At 40.8% G+C, this 23,512-nt stretch overlaps 2 protein-coding genes across 2 annotated transcripts in view; both read right to left on the bottom strand.

Moving 5' to 3' along the window:
* Nucleotides 1–1,555: 1,555 nt before the first annotated feature.
* Nucleotides 1,556–17,303, bottom strand: LOC134802925 (uncharacterized). The gene is made up of 12 exons (XM_063775642.1): nucleotides 16,843–17,303; nucleotides 15,991–16,087; nucleotides 14,826–14,957; nucleotides 10,455–10,674; nucleotides 9,281–9,446; nucleotides 8,233–8,381; nucleotides 7,060–7,296; nucleotides 5,666–6,396; nucleotides 4,752–5,009; nucleotides 3,455–3,630; nucleotides 2,690–2,818; nucleotides 1,556–1,679 (listed from the first exon to the last, which is right to left on the bottom strand). The coding sequence occupies exons 1-12, from the start codon at nucleotides 17,019–17,021 to the stop codon at nucleotides 1,556–1,558; spliced, it is 2,598 nt and encodes an 865-aa protein (XP_063631712.1). The 5' UTR covers nucleotides 17,022–17,303.
* A 2,998-nt stretch (nucleotides 17,304–20,301) lies between these two features.
* Nucleotides 20,302–23,512, bottom strand: part of LOC134802675 (uncharacterized) — a 30,648-nt gene continuing 27,437 nt past the window's right edge. The window contains exons 20-21 of the mRNA XM_063775309.1: nucleotides 21,145–22,238; nucleotides 20,302–20,348 (exon numbers count right to left, since the gene is read on the bottom strand). Coding sequence (XP_063631379.1) covers nucleotides 20,302–20,348; nucleotides 21,145–22,238 — 1,141 coding nt within the window. The remainder of the gene's footprint in view (nucleotides 20,349–21,144; nucleotides 22,239–23,512) is intronic.

The following is a 23,512-nucleotide window of genomic DNA, read 5'->3' as shown; positions in this document are numbered from 1 at the left end:
GCGTGTGCCTCCCATCTTGTGCGCCATTTGTGCTGTACAAGTAAATTTCCAAGTAAAATGATAAATAGTATATGATGAATACCTGTTAATTACAATAGAAGACTCAGAATATTACTAAAAAAACTCTAAAAAAATGAGTTGACCATACAATAAAACAAAAAAACCTCTGAAAATTCACTACATGAGACCAATTTTTCTCATCGGTCGTACAAAGAAATACTACTAGACTACCTAAAGCAGTGGAAGTCACTCACAAATAAAAAAAAATTATACTGTAAAAACATGAATGTGACATATTATTGGCCTACTGTACTTAGGTGACAATGCAACTAACAATGGTACATGAAACCTACCACCTATCGCATGAACATCTATGTATCTAGTAATGTTTATCGCAAATAAAAGATTCTTAAGGCCAGGCCACACCGGCTGCGTAGACGTGCGCTAAAATGTCGGAGCCGTGCACGCACACGTCACGGAAGCGGTGTGCCGTCTCTCATAAGGATCTGTATATTATAATACAACGTGCACGTGCACGTCACGCACACGCAGCCAGTGTGCGCACAAGGCTTTATTTTTACCATTTGTTGCCCGTGGTCCTACTGCGTAGTCCTACTGGTAGTACCACGGGCAATTTTTTTTGTCCCTGGTTCTACCGGTAGAACTGTAACAAGAAAATCATAATTATGTATGGGCATTGGTCCTACTAATTGTATAGTACAGTCAATGTCAATATGGTGACATGTAGCTGGTTCTGCGGTCCCAGAGGCGTTACCGCGAACGATGTTTCCTGTCCTTTTCGCACTTACCATCGAGCTGATCTGATGATGGACACAGGTGGCCATACAAAATTACAAATGTTATGAACGCCTCGGCATGTCTATGGCACCTTGGTACACCTGAGTCGTTGAGGGATGCCTCGGCATTCCCAAGCACATTCGGCATGCATGAAAACGCTTTGGCATGATCCCTTGCAGAGCTATGCCGATAGTGGGCGCTGAGTCTAAGGCTCAGCGTTTTAACTGTTAGTAACGGTTGGTAACGGCTAGTCAAAAACCAAATCTTTTGGTGTTTTGTAACATCTCATATATACCTATATGGGTCATTATCTATGAAAAGGGACCTTACTGATGTCGATGGCGCTTACGCCGCACAGCTAGCGTCGCGCGGCATTGTGTTTCTATAGGGGCATCGTAATAATGGCGTAAATGCCATCGACAATAAGGTTCCTTGTCATAGATAACGTCACATATTCTAGGTTCCGAAGGTTTAACCCTTTTCCAGGCCGCACCAATCTACAAGGTTTTCCCGAAAAATCCAAATATATTCCAATTAATCCAGCTTTGATGATTCATTTGAAGACAAGTCAAATTTCTCGGAAGTCAATCTAATTTGAATCTTAAATCGGAATGTTAAAGTTGAAATTCTAGGGGCGCGTACGTGGTCGATAAATCGTACTGTGCCTGGAAAAGGGTTAAGGGGTAATTTTTAGAAACGTTTATATGGAACAAGGTCGGTGGTGTAAATAAAAATCTCAGTATAGTATAAATAAGCATTATAATTGTTCGTTGGTATGTTTCCTGGGCTGGCCGCAGTCCCGGCCGGTCACCGCCGCGAGCCTCGCCCCAGCCGCGCCGCAAGCCACGCAGCGCGGCGTCACCGCCGTGCCCGACGCCCAGCTGCAACCATACATATATTGCCTATACACATTTGTATGTATCATTGGCTATTGTCTGTTTTTTAACCATACTCGTGCACAAATTTAGAGAAACGCAATTATTATTATATACGATCAATATATAACACTTTAAACTCTCGCGTTTTGTACACATATTTAATTACACAAACGGGTCTACCGCGATATAATTTCATTGTTTTTACCTTTAATTCCGACGTTTCAGCTGAGTTTCAATCGTGAGGACGGGTACAAATTATCGTCTACTTGGGGACCAGTGATTCAAATGTTGAAACCAGCGGATATATCTTCGGACCAGTGTACGGATACTGTGAGTGTTGCGTGTCGTGCCGTGGACAATAAACATTAAACTTTAACGGGTAGCTGCAATTTCTTTGTCTACCCCGAACATTTTTATAAACTAATTTCGGGTAGTTTAGTGGTGTTTTATTAATATCTCCGTTGACATTTGTTGGGACGTCAGTCTTTCCGTGACCACAGCTGGTGCAACTCAGCTGAAACGTCGGAATTAAAGGTAAAAACAATGAAATTATATCGCGGTAGACCCGTTTGTGTAATTAAATATACGATCAATATGTCCAATTGGAGCTACCAATTTAAGGCAACATAACCTACGTGACCCATTTTTACCCCCCCCCCCCTCCCCTCGTTAACCCCCCGTAGTATATGTCAAGACCCTCCCCCTCCCTCCCACTACTAAAAATTCCTCAAAGAAATTAGGTGATAAAATAAAAGGTTTTAGATACGTGAACTGGTTGTTTGTGGAAAAGTGGATGGCACGAGGCCGAGAGGACGGTCACCCACCCGTTGGTCCGATCAAGTAAGGAACATTACAGGACTTACTGTCACTACTGCCCTTAGACAAGCCGAAGACAGGGTGAAATGGAAGCAACTCATCGAGGCCTCGGTGAAGGCATTTCAAGACAGGCACGACCTTCAGTAATGAAGAAGACGAAGAAGAAGAGAAGATACGTGAAAATATAAAGTTCATACCCGGTCCATACGCTGGGCCCCTGGTCCGGCGGCGGCGCGCTGGCGTGCAGCGCGGCGGCCGCGTGCGCGCTGCGGACCAGCTCCTCGGCGAAGCTCCGCAGCGCTGACAGGAGGACGGCGTGTACCGCGCTGAGAATAGAAACACAATGTTTACCACAAAAAATACCTAGTAGTCCATTTGGGTTCATAACTAAGCTGGCGGGCACTTTTATAAAACATATCCATATATGAACCGGATCTTGAGATTCGGTTGCCGACTGGGCCTTCTTAACAAACCGAGACCGCATTCCTTGTTTATTTGTTTATGACAGTGTTTTTCAATCTGTGAATTGCGAGGCCCCTGGCACTGGGGCTTACAAAGCCTAAATAAATGGCAAAAAAGGAAAAAAAAAACAATAAATGTTAAAAAAAGGGATTGGCGATCGCGATAACTTTTTCACGTCAAAACTTTTTCTCGTTACAAAAAAGATTGAACATCACTATTTTTTAAATACCCCGTTGGTGGCAAACAAGCATACGGCCCGCCGAATAGTAAACAAACACCGTAGTCTACGGATGCTCACAACTCCAGGGGTATTAAATGCGCATAGGCGACGCCTTAAAAACCTGTACCCTTTTTTGAAGAAACTCATTCTGTAGTTCTTCGAAAAAACCTTGGTAGGGAACTCTTTCCACAGCTGGAGCTCCCGAGTGAGGAATGTTCAAATTGACTGATATATGGGAAAAATGGCTAGACAATGACCAATTATGAACCATTCAACTCACCTATATGAGTATCCATTGCCGACGTCTTCGTTCCTCAACTCTACGCCTATGTCCGCGCACGTCCGCTCCAGAAAGAGGAACCGCAGTCTGTCCTCTTCCGTCTCCACCGGCATCACGGCGAGGCCCGACGGTTCCTCTTTCTTCACCCCCACACGAGACGGCACTTCCCCTACCACCTGGAAATAAGTAAATGAATCATACCAACATTTGAAAAACAAAAGTCCTCCCCCTACATTGTATTACTCTTTTCGATAGGGTAAATAACTCTATGACCGCCAAGTAAGTAAATATTCTTTTCTCAAAAATGGACGGCAAATTCGACTTTGCCGTCTAAAAAATAGGTCGCGAAGCGCTTAGTTTATGGTCAGTTAAAAATTAAAAAGTTAAAAACATTGCAGTCTCGATTTTGGGACTGCAATGTCGCATACAAATTCCATTATTTGTCGAGTTCCAAACTTTTAAAAAGTTGAAATGGCCATATCAATTGAAGGCACAGGCCCTTTGAACAGCCAAACAGATGATTAGTGCCGCGACTATTTAGTTGTCTCAAATAGGTTGGCGTATTTTCGGCAGAAAAATACACTTCTATTTTTTTATTAAAAAAATAAAAAGGCGGCAAGGGCTTTCTTCTGTGAAAATATATACGTAACAACGTTGCTTTTGTAAAATATTTCTATGATATTTATATTTCTTCCACCATTTTTGAGAAAAGCACTATATATGACTCGGCTGGAAGGCTACTTGCTGGCTTCGGATTCAATTAAACGGACTCCCAAGGTCGTCCGTTTAAAACGAATCCTCAGCCTGCAAGTAGCTACTTCCGAGCCTCGACAATAATGTACTATTATTGTGCACCATAAAGTAAAACAAAACACAGAAAGCGAAATACAAGCTTAAGACTAGGTAACAACTTATCTCTAAAAGCGATCTCTTCCGGACAACCTTTCCAAGCTGAGTGGGACTGGGCGGGACACGTTTGCCATATGACTTGTGGGCTAAATCAACCAATTGGGCTCCACAAAATCGAACCCAAAGAACGACTCTATTTGAGAAAACATGGTGCTTAGTTCCTCAATGGTAAGAACGGTTTCACCTATTATATGTCTTAATAGTAATTAGCCGGGTCCACACAGAGCGAGCATAGGCGCGAGGCAATCTGCTCGTGCACAAAACGGCCGGTGTAGACGTGCCTCGGCCGAGGCGGCGTGCGCGAGGCACGTCTACACTGGCCGTTTGTTTAAAATGACGATTCAACTGACCCGGCTATTTAAGAGAAATATTTCAAAGTAATACACACCTCAACATCTTCATCGTCCGAAACATCCACTGTATCCGTCAAACTCTTATTGAAATCCTCCGGGTTAAACACACTAATAGTGGCCGGGTCACTATTAATCTCCGTGTTGTCCCAGTAGTCGGTGGAGAAGCTGTCTTTCCGGACGGGCTGGTATCCGTGGAGACGGGAGAAGATGAGGATTTGCTTGGTGCGCCAGATCGGTTCGGTGGTGCGGAAGTGTTCCGTGAGGATTGTGTTGATTAGCTTTGCTCTTGACCACTGGAAAGGTACAATCATTATTTTATTAGAATTACATTCAATTACACTCTCTGAAACGAAACGGACACGGGCGCAGAGTAGTAGCAACCCCAGACGACACTTCCTATCTAACCGTGTAGTGAAAGTGTGGAACAGTTTACCCGAGTCAATGATAACCGAGTCGTGTAAAAACAAAACACAAGTGGACATAATAATTTTATTCGGACCACACAAGTTGGAAGTAACAATGCTAACATATTTCATATGGGCGCCATATTTGACTCACGTAGCACATGATAACTAGAGTAGTTAGACTCTAATGTTCTTTCCTTCTTTTTATACAATTTTCTTATATAAGAGCTGATAAATACGTAGCGTAGCGATCATCTAATTATCATGCGAGAACTTTCAACCAACTGTAACATTGATAACGGGGTTGTACAGTCAGCAGCAGAAGTTGCTGAGCCAGCCAGGTGTTCAAAATAAGATCATCTCTTTTGCGCGACTTTATAGTTAAGAGAATAAGAGCGTGTCAAGGTAATTTTGAACACCTCGTCTGCTTAGCAACTTCTGCTGCTGACTGTATCATTGCAATAAGTTATTCAAATTTTCAGTTAGTTTGTACTGTTTGTAGACGATCATGTCTCAGCTTACTCAAAATAGCAAAACAAACTCACCTCTTTATTTCTCCGCTTAGCAAAGTCCATCTTCCAAAACCTCTCATCGCTGTCCACTGCAAACGGGAAGCACTTCTTAAAGTCCGGGTCTCTCGCCAGCTCCGTCACTATCGGCACTTTGCGAAGCAGATAGTTCACCGCCACGCGCACACAGGTAAACCTACTCACACACGCACACAAACTATCGTATAGATTACTTTCTTTTTTCACTAACACTTCCTTGTCCGGAGCACTGAATGTTATACTCTTCGCCCACGTCACTCCTAAATAACAATGATCGTTTTGTATATGTGTAAAATTCTTCTTTAGCTTTTCCTTATTATTTATCAAGTTTTTAACTTCTGGCTTCAATAAAGAAACACCTTTTTTGACTTTTTTCACTCCGTTCTGCTTTACAGGACTTAATTTCGCCGTTTTCATGTTCCCTTTAGAGTTGATTACTATTTCTTGCACTTTGCTTAGATCTAAGTTCCTATCCATTTCTAGATAATATATTTTCCCTGTTTTCGGGTCTAGATATTTCATGATTCGTTTCTTGGGTGACGCGGGCTGGTTCAGTATTTCGTTTGGTATGGTTTCGGAAGGGTTTTCTATGGTTTTGTCGTTCGACCAGTCCACGTGGTCGTTTTCCATTTTGATGGAGTTTTCAAGGTCGAAAATGTCTGGTTTAATGTCCTTTGGTTCCAAGTCCATGTGTTGGTCTATGTGGTTGTCTAAGTCCAGGTGGGTTTCTGAAAGCAGAGGATAATGTTGTACAAACAAATCACAGCCTAAATTGTATGAAAAGCTCGCTCGTGGTGGCAGAAATATGAACTTATATGAGCCCCTTTTCATACTATTTCACATCAGACAGCTTTCAAGTGACTAGAGTCAGACCAAGAAAAGTCTGCAGCGGATTTGATAGCCCAAGCAGTGCACGTGTCATTTTAAACGTCAAATCACGTCAACGGCCAATCAGTGTAAGTGTTATTTATACGTCAATAATGACGTATAAATAACAGTTACACTGCGTGGGCTATCAAATCCGCTGCAGACTTTTCTTGGTCCGACTCTAGTATGTCCCACAGCCGACAGCTTTTAATCACGTGTTTGAAAGTATCAAAATATAAAGTTCATACGTCCACACAGCCGGTCAAAAATCTATGAATGGCCGAGTGGTCTAGGCACCTGCCGCAATAGCAGAGGACGCTGGTTCCATTCCAGCCCTGGGCACTGGAGGCCTTAGTAAATTTTTCTTTCGTATATGACATCTATTTTAGTCTATAAATTATCACTGTACGTAACCAGGTATTTCCGTGTAAAATTTATGAACAACTAGGCTGGCATTTGGAAAAACATAAATAAGTAAACATTTGGCTTTAGGTCGTGCCGTCAACAAGCTGTACTTCTCTTACCTATATGGTTGTCCTGCTTCTTCTCCGGTTTAATAATCATCTCATCGACATCCAGCTTAGTGTTCTCCGTGAAGAAGTCCAGCCAGCTGTCGGGTGCCGGTGGTTCGGGCTCTGGTTCCACGGGTTCCTGTTTGGGCACCGGGGCGGGTTCTGGCAGGGCCTCTTGCTCCTCCTTGTATTCACACTCCAGCATGTCCGGAGTACTGTATAACCAGACGTCTACTAGCGTTTCTGCACCTGGAACGAAAAAAAAAGGTATTATTCAATCGGTTTTCAAAAGTAGTTTCAAATTTAATCCATCATCATTTTTCGGCTTTTTGCCACGGTTCATGGGAGCCTGACGTCCGCTTGGCAAATAATACCAAGAAGTGACTTAAGCTCTCGTTTCCTAGGATAGCGGTGCCGTAATATAACGACCGTCTCCATACGAAATACGACATCCATATTTAGCTGTATTATTTTGTATGAAGACGGTCGCTATATGACGGCATCGCTATCCTAGGAAAACCGAGTTTTAAGCATGATAGGCACTACTATTTACGAAAATCGAATCTAACGTTCCAACCCTGACGGTCAACTAGATAGATAGATAGATAAATCATTAGATAGATAGATAACTAGGCCTTATATTAATTGGTATTTGTCCGGTTTTCTCACGATGACTTTCTTCACCGTATTTCGGTAGACGGGTAAATATTAACACATTCACTGCCCCCAACGCACATGTGCGTTCAGCGTCATATAAGTTTGTTCCTAGGCCACGCCCCCTGGCAGTGAATGCGTTAAATGATATTTGGTACATATGTACCCAAAAACACATCGCCCTCATCGGTATGGTCCGGGTTTAGACCCGCGACATCTGGAATGAAGCGCATGCTCTTAACGTTTAATTATAATTTTTACTACTATTTTTATTTTTGACGACCGGTCTGGCCTAGTGGGTAGTGACCCTGCCTGTGAAGCCGATGGTCCCGGGTTCGAATCGCGTTAAGGGCATTCATTTGTGTGATGAACACAGATATTTGTTCCTGAGTCATGGTTGTTTTCTACGTATTTAAGTATTTATATATTACATATATCGTTGTTTGAGTAACCACAACACAAGTCTTGATAGCTTACCGTGGGGCTTAGTCAATTTGTGTAAAAATGTCCTATAATATTTATTTAACTTACCTAGTGTCTGCAGTCCAGTATAGTGTCTGTCCAATTTTATAGTGTGTTCCACGGTGGCGGGTCGGTTCCGGTCGGGCAGCTTAAAGTGCAGCTCCACTCTGGCCGGGAATTCGCCCCAGCCGCGCCGCGATATGTGGTACGGTGGTTTACTGCAAGTAATAAGTTTAGTAACGTTACTTGGACGTAACGTGGACCTTAAGGGTAACAGAATGGTCAGGTCCAAGGGGAAAAAGAGGTCGAGGAAAACCTCAAAAACGATGGGCACACGACACCATACAACTAGCTGGAAAGAACTGGATGGAAACAGCAAAAAACAGAGAGAAATGAAAGGGTAAAGAGGATGCTTTCACCCAGCAGGGATCAGTGCAATCAAAAGTGAAACCAATCTAACATAAAATAATGTAAAGCACTGCGCAAATAAAGCTATAATAATAAGAAGTAAAAATAACAAATATTTATTATTAAGAACGGTAGCTGAATTTCATAGTTAATTCTTCTTCTTCCTCGCGTTACCGGCATTTTTGCCACGGCTCATGGGAGCCTGGGGTCCGCTTGACAACTAATCCCAAGAATTGACGTAGGCACTAGTTTTTTACGAAAGCGATTGCCATCTGACTTTACAACCCAGAGGAGAAACTAGGCCTTATTGGAATTCGTCCGGTTTCCTCACGATGTTTTCCTTCACCGAAAAGCAACTGGTAAATATCAAATGAGATTTCGCACATAAGTTCCGAAAAACTCAAGAATTTCATAGTAAATTGTGGGTAAAAAATTCACCAATTCTACGCATACGAAGTTAGTAGAATAATAAACATTTATGATTTTTAGGGTTCCGTACCCAAAGGGTAAAAACGGGACCCTATTACTAAGACTCCACTGTCCGTCCGTCTGTCTGTCTGTATGTATCTCATAAACCGTGAGAATTGAAATGGAGTTGAAATTTTCACAGATGAATGTATTTCTGTTGCCGCTATAACAACTAATACTAAAAAGTACGGAACCGTCGGTGGGCGAGTCCGACTCGCACTTGTCCGGTTTTCTAACTCACTCTATATGCACAATGTGGTGCGGCGCGTACGAGTGATGCAGCGTCACGACCACGGCGCGCAGCAGCCTGGACGCGTCACGGCCCGTGGGGCCGCGGACGTACAGCAACCACTTGTGGGTGGAGCGGTCCATGCTGGACGCCGCCGGGGCGTATTTTGATGTGTTTCCTGGACATAATAAGTCAGTTTTGAGTCGATGGTCTTACAATAGTATTTTATGCAAGTCACATAACAAGGATTCTTAAAGTCAAAGAGAATAGTGTATGTATTATTTAAATTTATTTCTGGCGATCACAATATAGATTCTTATAAATTGACATTAATGTAATTTGTACTGTAATCATATATTGTGAAATAAATAAATATAAATCTAAAATCTATAGAGGCGGATAGTCAAAGTAAATGATGTAATCACTGTAAATTTACTGCCATCTTTCGACAGAAGATTAAAACTGTTAGAACGCCATTTGACTTTGATCCTTATTCTTTCACTGATACGTGTTAACTTGTTAAATATTAATATTAACGCCATCTACTCGACTGTAGGCCAAAGGTATGGTGCAATCTATTCGAGCGATGGCGCCATAACCTTCAGCCTACTGTCGAGTAGAAGGCGTTAATATTAATATTTAACAAGTTAACACATATCAGTGAAAGAATAAGGAAAAAGAATAAAGATGGCAGTAAATGTACTGTAGCTACATAATTTACCATAACAGTAACTCTCTATTTCAAATTCTCTTTGTTAAAGGTAATCTATCAATTCTTTGTGGCAACTACGCCAAGTGGACAGAAACAGGCACCGTGAACTGACGCAATGACCCTATAAGTTTACATCATTCATATTACCTACAGCTGGACCAGCTATAGTTCATTTTTTTAGCATTAAAAATAAGGTAAACAATCTTGATGTGTCTTTTAATTGAAATACACATTTTAAAAATAAGTTACGGCAAATATGTAACAATTATGAATCTAATACGATCATTTATATTCTCCTGCTTTCATAAGTAATAGTTAGTAATAGTAATTTTTAAAAAGCGTTTTTCAATTAAAAGACATGTCAAGATCGCTTACCTTCTTTGAAGTTCTTTCTAATGCTAAAAAAACGAACTATAGGTACCAAAACAGAACCCAAAAAGTCCTTGCAAAAGAGGTACAGACATACAGACTTACCAATAATGATCCTATAGCGGTGTTTCATCTTGTTTCTCGTAACCTCGTCTAAAGTGAGAACGTTCTCGGGTCTCGGCTCGATGTGTCTTGGCGGCCTGGTGGGGCGGGGCTGCGGCGGAGCGGCGGGCTCCTCGCGCTCCTCGCGGGCATCCCCGCCCCCGGGTCGCAGCGAGCGCGCGCCCGACGCCGGGATCGTGTAGTTGCGGGCTTGTAACATTGCCTGGGGAAACACACATGTCTTATAACAATGTAAACTACGACCACTGTTAGAGGCGATTTAGCGACCACATTACGTTGACATGTTTGAACTGTCAGTTCCGATAGGGGAACCTCTCACACATTTCGAAGGTACGGTCCCCACACGAGATTATTATGCCGTTTAGGGTTCTTGCTAAATTTGAAATTCTATAGCGTAAGTATTGAACAACCAATATCTAACTATATTCTACCCCTGATAGGATCAGCATATAGCAGGGGGCCTATATTCTGACCCTAAATGACGCAACAATCGCGGAGCGTGATGGTACTTCTTTGTAAATGGTTTAAATTTAAATGGTTTAAGATAAAGGTAAAGGCCAGAAGTCAGCTATTAAATCTTACCGTCCCATATCTCTAGTCCCATGCCCAAGTAAGTGTCTCGAAGTAGGATTAAATAAAAGACTACTCGATTTCTGGTCCCCTAGGAATGTATTCACTGACAGTCAATATGCCTACCGCCAGGGTCGATCTACCACTGACCTGGTGCGAGACGTGGTGCGCTGCGTTATGCTGGATCGCGAAGCGGGACACAGCGTGGCGGTGATCTGCTGCGACCTGTCTCGCGCTTTCGACACGGCGGATCACGCCCTCGTTGCCGACAAACTCGCCCACTATGGCATACGAGGACCGGCTTCCCGACTATTACTGTCATTCATGAACGAGAGAGCCCAAATCGTTGTCGGTGATGGCGGGAAAGTCAAGTCCTCAGAAGTAAAAAACCTAATGGGTGTCCCGCAGGGGTCGTGCCTCTCCAACACATTGTTCAGTATTCTGCTAAACGACTTACCGAAAACCATAAAAGGCGCTCAAATTTTTATGTACGCCGACGACGTAACGGCGGTAGTAAGCACGACATCTGGACGGGAGTTGGAGAGAGCACTAAATAACGTAATGAATCAGCTGCACGAGTGGTTCCGAGCAAACGGCTTGGCACTTAATAAGGAAAAGACGTCCTTCATGACGATCAAACTGAACGGCCACGCCAGCTCACCCCTGAGAGTGTGTGCGGGCGGTGCCCCTATACAGCAGGTGACCTGCACACGTCTCCTCGGGTTTCAGCTGGACAACGCTTTAACATGGGAAGCGCATATCGACGAGCTGTGCGGCAAGCTGGGGCGCGCGTGCTTCGCGCTGCGGAGGCTTACGCTCACCGCCGGAAGACCTGCGGTACGAGAGTGCTACTTTGCCACAGTGCACTCGCTTCTGACATACGGCGTGGAACTGTGGGGCCGCGCAGCTGACTGGAAACGCGTGTTCGCCATGCAAAAAAGAGCTGTCCGCGCTATGGCCAGCAAGGCAGCGGATGCCCCCGCACGTGACCTCTTTCGGGACATTAAGATCCTTCCCCTCCCATGTCTGTTCATACATCAGATTGCGGTGTTCACGCGAGAAAATATTGCCAGGTTTAAATGTAAAGGTACTCCGCAGTAACATACATAAAAATAGGCTGGTAGTCGAAACACACCGACTCGCCAAATCAGCGAAATTGATCCATATTGTGGGACCTAGCGTGTATAATCGCTTGCCTGATAGTATAAGAAAAGCAGCTACCACCGCGGGCTTTAAGAATAAATTAAAAATGTGGCTCGAGACTCACGTATTTTATAGTTATGAAGAATTCTTTAACCTACCTATTCTAATATAAGCCAAAGTGTTGCGAACATGTATTGATGTATAAATTATGTATAATACCAAACATGGTAATATCTGACATGTAACTATTGTTATTAATAAATTATTTCATTTCATTTCATTTTCATTTCATTTATACTTAAGTTCCGGTGATATGCCACACTCGGGAATCGTAATAATTATTTATTATTTCTAACATCACTTTCCTTTTAAAAAAAAATCAGGAAGGCTGTATCAGGGACACAGCCGCTATGGTTGACGTGAAACGTGGTGTGGACAGCTAATGCGAAGGCCGAAGGCCGAGCTCCGCGTAGGGCCGAAGGCCCGAAGCGTCCAGGATGTCAGTGCTTTAGCACAGAACAATAGTACAAGTGTCTAAATGCGAAGGCCGAAGGCCGAGCTCCGCGTAGGGCCGAAGGCCCGAAGCGTCCAGGATGTTAGTGCTTAAACACAGAACAATAGTACAAGTGTCTAAATGCGAAGGCCGAAGGCCGAGCTCCGCATAGGGCCGAAGGCCCGTGGCGTCCAGGATGTTAGTGCTTAAACACAGAACAATAGTGTAAGTGTCTAAGTGCGTGGGCCGAAGGCCGAGCTCCGCGTAGGCCGTAGGCCCGAAGCGTCCAGGCTGTCAGTTCTGTGTTTAACCACTGACATCCTGGATGCTTTGGGCCTTCGGCCCTACGCGACTTCAGCCTTTGGATCATGCGATTTAGACACTTGTACTTTAAAATACTTGGAAAAGTTACGGGAGGCGCGCGTCTGTCGGACGCTTCGGACCTTCGAATCGGTCCTACGCAGAGCTCAGCCTTCGGCCTTTGCATTTAGTTAGACTCTTGTGCTTTGTGTTTCCATACCGAAATGTCGCGCATCTCGCGAATGCTTGATGTATTATAATTATTTTGAGTAATATCTTAAATTTTAGCTGTAAAGATTATTTGAGGTCATAATGATTCACTGTGTCTAAATGAACTTGAATACAGAATTTGATGGGTAATTTTAAAACAATTAATTACAGCGTCACACCTATTTAATTATATGATCATTTCATTTTGGAGTAATGAATGTAACGATTAGGTACTATTTTGTTGTAATTACACCCCAAAATTACGAGAATAGATATTTTATACGGGTAATACACGTTATAGCAAACTCGTTTGTGTCTTTCCTGTAGCCATCGCAAATTTAAGGGAATTTAAAAGCTATTTTTTACGCAGCACCTTTACAGGCGGAATAAATTTTTTCAGTATACTTGAGACTCAAATGAGAAAAACGGGATATATATTATGTACCAGAGTCGTTACCTTTTATAGTATTGTCCACAGAAGTGACCTTTTCTAAAATATGTTTTTTACCCATAGGTACATCAGAAAGTACCCAACTAAGATAGTAATTAGCAATAGGAACTCGAGATTGTCAAGCAGCCGTCATATGTTCTATGCGTTCTATCAAACTAACTCGCGCCGCCGCGCCGCCGTAGATTCTAATGCATTATTTGAGGAGATTAGCATGTTTTAATAGGGTAAAAGTGGTATGTAAAGAACCGTTTTTGCTTTATCTTACTATTTCAGGTATTTTGCGTCAGTTTTGTGCCCTTTTTTTCGCACACGGTGGCCTCAAACAAGAGCAGTGATAAAAATTCTGTAAAAACTGTCACATTTCTATTTTTTAACAGCTTATTATAATTCCGCGTGCTTTATTTTACTCATATTTCATTAAAATAAAATAAGATCTATCAAATGACATCAATTTTACCGAAATCGGTTAATGGGCTGATGAGTCATTGCTAAATGAACACTGAAAATAGGGGTCATTTTTGCTCCGAATACGTCGTGTCTAGCGCAGAATCAGCGCCATCTATGTCAGCGGCATGGGCTGTTCCGAGTAATGGCTACTTTCTTCTATATATCTAGATCAAAACTATGTTTATAGGTATTATAGTTTCGGAGATATAAGCCGCCGCGCCATAACACTTTTTCGTTACATCGGTTTTTGATCCGGCACCTCTACTACGGGTTTTTAAAGACGTTTACCTACGTTTCACGTCAAAAAAATCTAAAACAAAAGATCGGGCAGCCAAAAGGGCCTACTTGGATCGATCAACGGACGCCGTCCTGTTGGTCATCCTAAATATCGTTAGGCGGATAGAATGGAGGCAGATCTCCTCGCCTTATCCCGGCATCTTGCCACGGCTCATGAGAGCCTGGGGTCCACTTGGCAACTAATCCCAAGACTTAAATGACTAAAGAGTAATTCTTCCTCACCTTGTCCCGGCATTTTGCCATGGCTCATGGAAGCCTGGGGTCCGCTTGACAGCTAATCCCAAAAATTAAATGACCAAAAGAGTAATTCTTCCTCGCCTTGTCCCGGCATTTTGCCACGGCTCATGGGAGCCTGGGGTCTGCTTGGCAACTAATCCCAAGAATTAAATGACTAAAGAGTAAACCAAATTTAACACACAACGAGAAGAAAACATCAACTTACAGAGTAATCTCTCCTCTTGTTCCTGGTGGCCAGCGGTCTGAAGATCTCCTCTATATCAGCCGTGGTTTTACCGAGGAGCTTCCTCACGGAGGGGTGAAGGCGTCGCTGCCCGCTGCGTAGTGATGATGACGACTGTGGAATAGAATAAGTTATTTTTCTTGTAAATATTATTTACATAATTTGAGATAAGTTTAGGTGCGAAATAACTGGCGTCAGCAGTAGGCGACAAAAGCTTAAAATTATGATTTAGATATTTTAGAATCAACAGATTATGAGTTTGTTAAGGAAATATTCGATATGTTGGAGATTCTTGCGTGGTACGGGCATGTGATGCGGAAGGATGAAAGCCATGTGACGAGAAAGGTATTACGAATGAATGTGGATCTCTCCGGTACGAGGAAAGGAAAACCGAGGAAAAGGTGGATGGATTTTGTGAGAGATGATATGTAACGAACGCAAGGTAATGATGAGATGACGGTCGACAGAGAGGTCTTCTTCTCTGTCGTATCGCTCTTGACAGAACGTCCGCATCGGTAGTAGAGGCGGACACAGCTCTTCGCACGATCTCCCGTCATCTCTCCCTGTTGGCAGACTGTCGTGCACAGTCAGATACGCGGTTTCCCACTGCGAATTTATTTGGTCAGTCCAGCGCATAGGTGACCGGCCGCGCGATCTGGTTCCCTCCACTCTTCCTTGTACGACCAGTCGCTCTATGGAGTTGTTATCTCGCCTAGAGACATGGCCAAAGTACTGTAGTATGACACAGAGTTATGGGAGAAAAAACATACTGCGCCGACCCCAAATGAATGGGACAAGGACAAGAGAATGATGATAATGTTCGAGATTCTTGCGTTTTAATCTGTAAGGGTGCAAATTGAACACATGCTCAAGCGGCGACCATTGGGGAGTCGGCGTGGCGTCCATGTTAAACAAATGCAAAATGCGAGTGGTCTCAGTGCACGCTGATCAAAGTCCCGACAACTTAAATGTTTACATTATACTCTCTTAAAAGTGGTTGTCTGGAAGAGATCGGTCTTAAGCGATAAGAGTGCCTGTTGCTACCTCTATTGTCTTTGTTTATGTTACTGTACATTTATTGTAAACTACGAGTATGTGAGGTGTGCAATAAAGAGTATTGTATTGTATTATACTGGTCACTATCTACCTCAGGCTCTTCAGGTAGCTGCAGTTTCTTGTCACGATAATACCGCGAGACCAGCACGCAGCGCAGCCGGTGCAGCATCCTGCGCGCCGTGGCCATGCTGCGAAACAAGTTTTAATTTTAACTTGACTGTGGCAAACCTAAACAATGAGGTGTATTTATGTAATGAATGATCAGTAACTTCAATTAATTTCAAACACATACATGAGAGCATATCATTTTGTATTAGTTTAGTTTCACATTTGACCGGTTCGAGTCCCGACTGAGGCAAGTGATTTTTCATAAATCCTTAAATGCAGAATTTATTGTTTAATAAAACAAAGGAAAGTCTCATTTACACAAAATGTGCTATTTACAATATTTAAGGTAGTTGCCATCCATGTGACACTCGATCTTTCCACCCTGTAGATATAAAACTGTTCAATTGGCCAATTTCTGGCCATGATTCATGATTGGGTTGAAACATATCAGTACAAATCCTAGCACATGCAGTTTAAAATAAAAAAAAAAGGAAAAGGCACATGCAGTTTTAGTTTGATTTAAAAATACTTCTTACACCAGAGATAGTGCATGACGTCTGTCTGAACTCTGAATGTGTTTTGAACAATGTTTTCTATGTATAGCAAACATTTTTGTCTTACTTTTATCAGCATTCTACGTTTTTCACTAAATAAGAGGTTGAAAGGTAACTAAAAATCCAATCATAATACAGATGGTTACAATCACATGCATCTCTTAAACTTGCAACCTGTTATTTACAAATACAAGTATAAGCACATATGCGCGTCAAAACAAACATAAGTGCATCAAGTGCATGTCAAAAGTTATCAACAAATCAGCAAACAACCCGCTTACCGCTGATCAGCCAGCATCACTTCATTCTCACGAACATCGATTTCGTTTTTAAACTCCCTCTCAATTATGCTTCTTATCTTCTCTTCTTTTTCCTCCTCTGACAAGCTGAGAGCCTCCACCTTCACCCGCACCGAGGCCTCCGGGTAATCCGGGTCGTGATATTCCTTGTTCTTTTCCATTTTTAACTCGTAATAAAGTAGAAAAATAACAAAACGCCCAAACGTTCACACTAACAATAATTTAAACTCTATTCATAACAGCACTTTATTCGTATTACTTATATCACAGTTGCTCACAGCTACGGCGGTTTAGTCACTTATTAATGTTAATATTAGACATTTCTGTAGAAAAATGTATTTACGATTTTACGGTGGAATTAACCAATTTCCGCATTTGACAGTTACGAAAGGTCAGCAGCCGATTCATTCAATCGTTTTTTTTTTTCACACACACAAACAGCCTATACGAGTACACGCTCCGCGGCACGTGTTTTTAAAACGGTACTACTGACAGTATGTTGGCGCTAGTTTACCGTGAATCTATGCGAGAGTGAAAGAGATAAAAGATAGTTTCAAAATAAATCCGCAGTGTTTTATAAATAAGCAAGCGCGTCAATCGTGTCGTGAGTGCGTTCCTTTATTGATTTTGATGATTCATAACTATAAAAATTCGACTTATCAAACAAAAATTGTTTCGTTGAGTTATTATTATTCATCTATTTTCAACTTGTAAAGTTGTAACAATGAAAATGTTTGGTATGTTATTTTAGTTATTTAAAATTTTAGAATAACTCGTACTTATTATATAAATAGCAACCCTAAAGTTCTTTTAGTACTGGCTACATTTCGACGTACTGTCAAACATTTTTGGCGCAAGTTTCGAAAAATATTTATATTTTTGGGTTGTGTATGATCTGTACAGTCAGCAACAATAATTGCTAATAGAGGAAACTAAACTAATTGTGTAGACGTCCAATTGTATCAACTTTGGCAACCTATTTCTGTTGAATTGTGACCATAATGGGCAACTTTCTAAATATTTGTCCTTTGATTGCCTATTTTTCACTGGCAAGGGTCACTTGTAAGATCTTGGATCGAAGGTCTCGTAACCAAGCCATAAAAAAAGAAGTTCAATATGGTTGAACCTTAAACAATACCTTCATAATCCGTACAGGTTGGCTATATGGCTGTGTCCAGACAACTCCCAGACAAGTATAAAGTTTCGCAATGACGGTAAACTATAGTCACAACTATAGTCTAGTCTAGTAACGTAAAATAGTTATTTACGATACAAGTGCGGAAAAGAGGAAATTCGTTACGAGTGGCGATAAATTAAAACACGACCGAAGGGAGTGTTTTAAATCGACACGAGTTGCGAATTACATATTCCCACGTGTATCGTACAACATTTTACAGTACATATGGCCCTTTTGACGTCGCACGAAAAGTGCTATTTTACGCACTAGCGCGGGAAAATAGAATACAATAGAAATAGAAAAACATTTATTTATGACAAACACAGATGACAAAAACATGTACTGTATGTTATGTACATAGGACCATATGTACTGTAAAAATATTTTTGAAGGGTATGAATTGACCCTTTTACGTATGAAGCTTAAGACTTTCATTGATAGCCTTCATGCAGAAACTATTAAGGGACGAAGAGGGATATTTACAAAGAAAATACTTACCATATATTGGACATCGTTTTATTTTTTATCAACTAACCCCCTTATCATAATCGTCTACTAAAGTTGACAAGCCGATAATAATCGTTTGTCCCTTTCCATCATACGAATACGTCGGAAAGGGACAAACGATTATCATCGGCTTGTCAACTTTAGTAGACGTTTATGAATAAGAGGGTAAATATATAAATCAACGGAAAGAACAAAAACGTAACTTCTAACCCCCTTATTCATAAACTTTACGGGCCTGATTTAGTTAAATTATGTTTTATCCCTTTCATGACAATCATGACAGATAAAGACAAACGATTCATAGGTAATTCAGGCCAGTAACGCGTTTATGAATAACGCCATAACACTTTTACTATTCTATACAACAATGCTATTTGGTATTTCGGCATTGATACAATAAAAATCCGTATTTATCTTAATTCCAAGCTATTTATATCTTTAAAATGTCAAAAACTTCGCTGTAATTTGAATAAAATGCCACATTATTTTATTATGTTCTAGTCATAAGTAGGCACCTACACTTATTTTATTTTCCCTGTGTATTTTGAAGATTCATAAAAAAAGTATCTACTGCAGATAATCAGCCTAAGAATGGAATATAAATATATATTTCGGGGATCTCGGCAACGGCTCTAACGATCTAGCTAGGTCTTATGTCTGAAAAAACGCGCAATTTTGAGGTCTCCCTGCAGATATTATGTATTACATAAACTATATTTATGTAAGGTAACAAATATATACCTACATAACAATACGGCACCAACTTACCTCATTCAAAATTTCAAGGGGCCATGGGCATCAGCCCATGAAAGGGCTGGGTCTATAATTTGACCATGGGACAAAAAATAAGTAGAATTTGTCCATGTGACCCCACTTCCCCCCTGAATATAAAGCTTAAAAAAAAAGTGCGCGACTCCACTTGTCCAATGTCATTGCGTCTCACTCTCTCATTAAGGAAAATCTGAGACGCAATACACATTGGACAAAGATATTGGACGGATGTTGAAGTTTGAAGATGGAATACCACCCTAATATACATTCAGCAGCAATAGGTGCTAAGCGGGCGAGGTGTTCAAAATGATATTGACGCGACTTTATTGTTAAGAAAAAAAGAGCGTGTTAAGGTAATTTTGAACACTTCGCCCGCTTAGCAACTTCTTCTGCTGACTGTACATAGATAGAGCGAAAGTCATGACCTTAAAAATTGGTGGTAAATACGAATTATGCAAATAGCACGGCGCCTTGCGCACACAATATACGACCAGCATACTCTGATGCCCTTTGTCAGTAGAAGAAGGCGCGAAATTCAAAATTTAACCTTTTGGACGCCAATGACCGATATATCCGCACCGCAGGTCCAACGCCAAAGACGTATTAATCGGTCACAGACCACAGAGCCACATAGACCTACGTGCATATGCATAAAGTTCAATTTCAGTTTTGACACTTCGGTGACGTGGCGTCTGAGTGACAGCTTTTGTGTTTGACACGGCGTCGTAAAGGTTAAAGAGAGGTGAATCATTCGCCTATATTTTTAAAATTTGCCGCCTTTTTCTACTGACAGAAATGACTTGGCAAACTATAGTACATCATTACACCATAATGTTCTTACAGCTTAAATATTCTAAACTTAAAATAAAAAAAACAACACACACATAATCAACAAATAACAGTCTGTCAGATTTTTCGCCCAAAATAACTAAACCTGTACATCGGTGGACCTTATGCCTGTTGTAATAGGTCCACCGATGTACAGTTTAGGAGTGTTGCTGCTTGTGTAGGGTAGACTTTGAATGTCTCTGTGCTGTGGGTCACAGTTAAATGCAAAGTATTGTCTTTATGAATAACTTTTGTATTTGTTCCCAAATAACACTATGAATGTCTTTATGTATAACTTTTGTATTTGCTCCCAAATAACACTATAGTCACACCAAACAAAGTCTGCAGCGGATTTGATAGCCCACGCAGTGTAAGTGTTATGTATACGTCATAATTTCATAGAAGTTTGACGTTTAAAATGACACTTGCACTGCGTGGGTTAGCAAAATCGCTGCAGACTTTTTACGGTCTGACTATAGTAAGAGTATTTTATCTATTAGATATACCTACAGACTACAACTGTTTAAGAATAAAATATATTCTTTACTTAACAATATGGCGAGGTAGTGTTAAACTTACATAAATCAGGTACATTGAGGTAATTTAAATAATACTAAATTGAGCTTTATCTATACCACAGTACAGAGAGAAATTTTCATCGGAAATATACTTGAAAGATTTCTCGTCCACGGTAACTATAAACAGTACGAAAGTATTAGAAGCCTGTTTGTATGAAACCTTCCAAAATTTTGTGTCTAACCCAACATTGTAAATTTCCAATTTACGTAAAATTTTCTTTGTATCCAACGGAATGTAACTGTTAATTTTGACAAGCAACTCTCGACTTTTCCTTAAACCAAAATCTTTATTAATTATTTTTAATTCTAAGTTGGCATCATTGATTACTTTATTTATCCAGGCAACATCCTCGTCGTCATGGCAACTGTATACCAGTCCGCCATTTTGAGCGCCATGACATTTCAGTAGCGGTAGAAACCCACCGGGTTTATCTAGTTCTTTAGCCATTACTGTTTGTACTTCTTTTATCATATCTTCCGTCATGATCTCGTCTGGTTTCTTTGGTTTGATTATCACTACATTTTCATCACTTTCTGTGTTGATTTTAGTTTTTTTCGGGTCAAGTTCTTGTGAGCAAATTGAATTACTGTGAGATCGTTTACCACTTATATTAGAGTCGTCGTTTTCTTGCTTTATTATAAAGCTGAGATCAGTCTCTGAAATAGCCATTTCTAAATCACTGGCACCATCATTAGAATCATTTTCTGTCTTCACATGACAGGCAACAGCTTCTGCATTTAAAATAGTCATCTCTAAATCCCGTATATCTTTATCTAAATCAGATAGTCCCGCTATATTAAGATTATCAGATTCAAAATCAGTCCTTTCCTTCTTAATTTCTTCAATATTCATCAAAATATAATTTCCCTTATCTTCATTACGTTCTACATTATCATCGGTTTCAATTTTAATCTCCAATCCTTCTATTTTAGTTTCGGTGGATTCAACCAAATTGTTATCGCATTCTACTTTAATGTCTTTTAAATTACCGTTCTCGATAGTTACATTACTCTTATGTTTATCAACTGTTTTATTTTCAACATTATTAGTCCCAGGACTTGTTCTTCCCAGAGCATTTTCATTACGTTCTTGAGTCAAATAATCATCTTTATTATTATTAACGTCCATATCTACCTCTTTTCCAGTTATGACTTTTGGTTTATTATCGATTGCCTGAATGTTATTTTCATCTAGCCCATCGCTTTTAGCAGATTTCTTATTTATTATATTTTCTTTAATGTTTACGTCAATAGCGCTAGCTGTATCTTTAAGGTCATCTCTCGCAATCCCATTAATTTTTGAATTATCAACATTTTCAATAACATTAGTGGTATTTAATTCTTTTGAAGTTTCCTTTTCATTGGGAGCCTTTTTAATATTATCAATCATATTTACATCTTGGTTGCTGTTTGATTTGACATTGCTATCGTTATTTTTGTCACTGACTTTGAGTTTAGCAAAATTATTAGGCAGGCTCTCTTCTTTAACAAATCGCGTCCTGCTAAGTATCAATTTTCTGTAACAATCAGAGTAGAAAGTTATTAATATACATTGTAGGAATTACAAAACACGTGACATTATCCAAATATAGATTATAGCTTTTGTATTTAGATTTGTGAGCTGTACACTTCTCGAATCTCATGGCACCAGAAATTAAAAAAATAACGAATAACTGACTCTACAAAGAAAATATATAAACATATATGTATATATGTCGTAGTCAGATCGTATAATCCGCCGTATTACATTACGGCTAGCCGTTTTCAAAAACAGGGGCGTTTTGAAATGCGGCGGTTCGACGATTAGCCGGATTGTCATTGCGATACGTTCTTCAATAAGGCGGCCTACGTTTAGCCGCATCGTACTACTGTTTTAGATTGTAGAGTGACCAGTTCTTTCGGTCGCCTACGTAACCGGAGTTTGACAATGTTTGCAATTTAATTTATTTTTACCATGGTTCCACCGCACTACATGTGTTTCTTTTCCAAAACATTTCCTTCATAACTTAAATAGACGGAGCCCCGCAAGCGGGGCTCCTATTTCTGGGCGGTTTGCCCTTCGGGCATCTGAAGTTACCTAACGAACCTAACCTACTTACCTACCTACGCTTTTTTCCCCAAAGTGTAATGTTTTCACGGACGTCTCACTAAATCAATAGGTAGGTAGGTTAGGTTCGTTAGGTAGCTTCAGATGCCCGAAGGGCAAACCGCTCAGAAATAGGAGCCCCGCGAAGCGGGACTCCGTCTAGTTAGGTTGCGAAGGAAATGTTTTTTGAAAAGAAACAGTCCGATGTATTTGATGGATACCCCAGCGTTTGTCAGGCAGCGCCACGGGTGTTAAAAATGGGAACTAAAAACTGTCAAAGCGACGGCTAATGACTCGCTGTATTACATTACGGCTAGCCGTGTTGAAGAACGTATGGCACCGAATACATTCCGGCGGATTCTCATTCAGCCGCATTCAATTCGGCTAATCGTTAAACCGCCGCATTTCGAAACGCCACTGTTTTTGAAAACGGCTAGCCGTAATGTAATACGGCGGATTATACGATCCGACTGCGACATATATATGGAAACGACCTGTACAGGAGAAAAGACGGACAGACATACGAAAATTAAGAAACCATTATGCCCAAGCTGAAACAGAGACCTTAGCAATCGCTCATGTATTCTTATTAGGGTAATTCGCCAAATGAATTCTAATCACCTATAAACAGAGTTCATTTTAGTATAAATAAAAAAAATAAAATAAAAAATAAAAATAAGTTTATTGCGCACAAAACAGGCAGTA

The sequence above is a fragment of the Cydia splendana genome, chromosome 25 (assembly GCF_910591565.1).
Source record: "Cydia splendana chromosome 25, ilCydSple1.2, whole genome shotgun sequence".
Lineage (NCBI taxonomy): Eukaryota > Metazoa > Arthropoda > Insecta > Lepidoptera > Tortricidae > Cydia > Cydia splendana.
This window is presented reverse-complemented; position numbering and strand designations above follow the sequence as displayed.